This window comes from Acanthisitta chloris, unplaced genomic scaffold (assembly GCF_000695815.1).
Source record: "Acanthisitta chloris isolate BGI_N310 unplaced genomic scaffold, ASM69581v1 scaffold10905, whole genome shotgun sequence".
NCBI classification, from domain to species: domain Eukaryota; kingdom Metazoa; phylum Chordata; class Aves; order Passeriformes; family Acanthisittidae; genus Acanthisitta; species Acanthisitta chloris.
In genome coordinates, this window is record NW_008672094.1 from 1 (window position 1) to 1,668 (window position 1,668).

The following is a 1,668-nucleotide window of genomic DNA, read 5'->3' on the forward strand; positions in this document are numbered from 1 at the left end:
TTTCAGCTGGGATGGAGTTAATTCCTTGACACCAGGCCACGTCTTCTCTCCATCGCCCTGTGCGAGGCACAGCTGGTTGGCCTGTGGGCTGCCCCAGGACAGTGGGAATGACTCCACTGCTGGATCTCAAACTGTCACAGAGGTTTCAGCTCAAGAGCAGGGGCAGCTGCCACGACAGATATTAACTCTTTGCCCAGTCCCCAGGTGGCCACAGCTGGCAAGGACAGGCAGAACCCTCTGACTCCCAGATCCTCTGGCAGCCTCACTAGGGGTCAGTGCCTGGTCCAGCTCGGGGTAGAGGTAGGTAAGCCCTGGGCTGGCAGCACTGCCTTCCTGGTGGAGAGCTGGCAGGGGAATTGCAGAGCATGTCGCTGCTGGTGGGAGGGATGGGATGGGCACATCAACTGTCCCATGAGGAGCCCCAGGAGGCTCTGGGCCAGGAGCTGAGTGCAGCTGCTCAGAACATGCAGCCACGGTCCTCTTTCTCCCCTCCAGGTGATGCTTTTGGAGCAGAGGGGTCAGGCAGCTCAACCATCTGCTCCCAGCACAGCTATGAGCCGATGACAGCTCTGTCTGCCTTCTGTCATGCATCTGTCATGGTGTGAGGCATGGTGGCAGTGTTCCCAGCACTGCATGGCTCTGGGGTCATGCACTCCTGCCAGTGACCCTTCCCCTCTTAGCACAACCACTTAGTGCCATCCTCAAGCAGGAGGTGCACGGCTCAACTCTGGCTCTACAAGACCCTCACAGTGGGCAGCTCAGCCCTCCTGGGATAGGGCTGAAGCCATTTGGAGGGGAGCCAGGGGACACTGTGGACACCGAGGGCTGGCAAGTGTGCTGGTGCTGTGTTCAGGAGAAGGGGAGCCCAGAATTGTGGGCTGAAGAGAGCCCAGATGCTTATCCACCTCTCTTCTCCTCTCCTGCAGCCCCTGCTCACCTGGCTGACAACATTCACAAGAAGAAGCACACGCGTCCAACCTTCACAGGGCACCAGATCTTTGCTCTGGAGAAGACATTTGAGCAGACCAAGTACCTGGCAGGTCCGGAAAGAGCACGGCTGGCCTATTCTCTTGGCATGACTGAGTCTCAAGTGAAGGTGAGTGTTGGTCCCTGCGTGGCATGGGTTGCACGGTGTGGTGGCTGCTAACTGAGCTGGGCCCATGGGGCGACAGGTCTGGTTCCAGAACCGACGGACCAAATGGAGGAAGAAAAGTGCCCTGGAGCCCTCCTCATCCTCGCAGCGGGCGGCAGGCTCTGGAGGAGAGCGGGCGGCCTCTGAGACCGAGGATGATGAGTACAACAAGCCCCTGGACCCCGACTCAGATGATGAGAAGATCCGGCTGCTGCTGAGGAAGCACCGTGCAGCCTTCTCGATGCTGGGCCTGGGCACACACAGCGGCTGAGCACGGGCACAGCCTCTGGGCCACGGAGTGACTGGCCTGGCCACTTACGTCCTGCCCAGGGGTGACCACCCCCCACCAGGAGGTGCCTGGCCATGGGGTTGGGGCTGCTGCCAGCTGGATGGCTCACAATGCTGGAAACAATGTGTGTGGGCACTGTCAGTGCAGCCGTGCTGTCAGCATTGATGAAATAAAGGTCTCAGTCAAGTCCCAGCACTTGTTTCGTTGGCATGTGGTTCAGGGTGGCCTCCCAAGTTTGGGCTGGAGA

General features: G+C 59.5%; 1 protein-coding gene across 1 annotated transcript; it reads left to right on the top strand.

The window, feature by feature from the left end:
- Positions 1-926: 926 nt before the first annotated feature.
- LOC103801944 (homeobox protein Nkx-6.3-like) lies at positions 927-1,403 on the top strand (the record flags this gene model as incomplete). Its single annotated transcript, XM_009074382.1, has 2 exons — positions 927-1,096; positions 1,173-1,403. Coding segments are annotated over 2 exons (401 nt in total), but the record flags the coding sequence as incomplete, so codon positions are not given.
- Between the last annotated feature and the right edge of the window lie 265 nt (positions 1,404-1,668).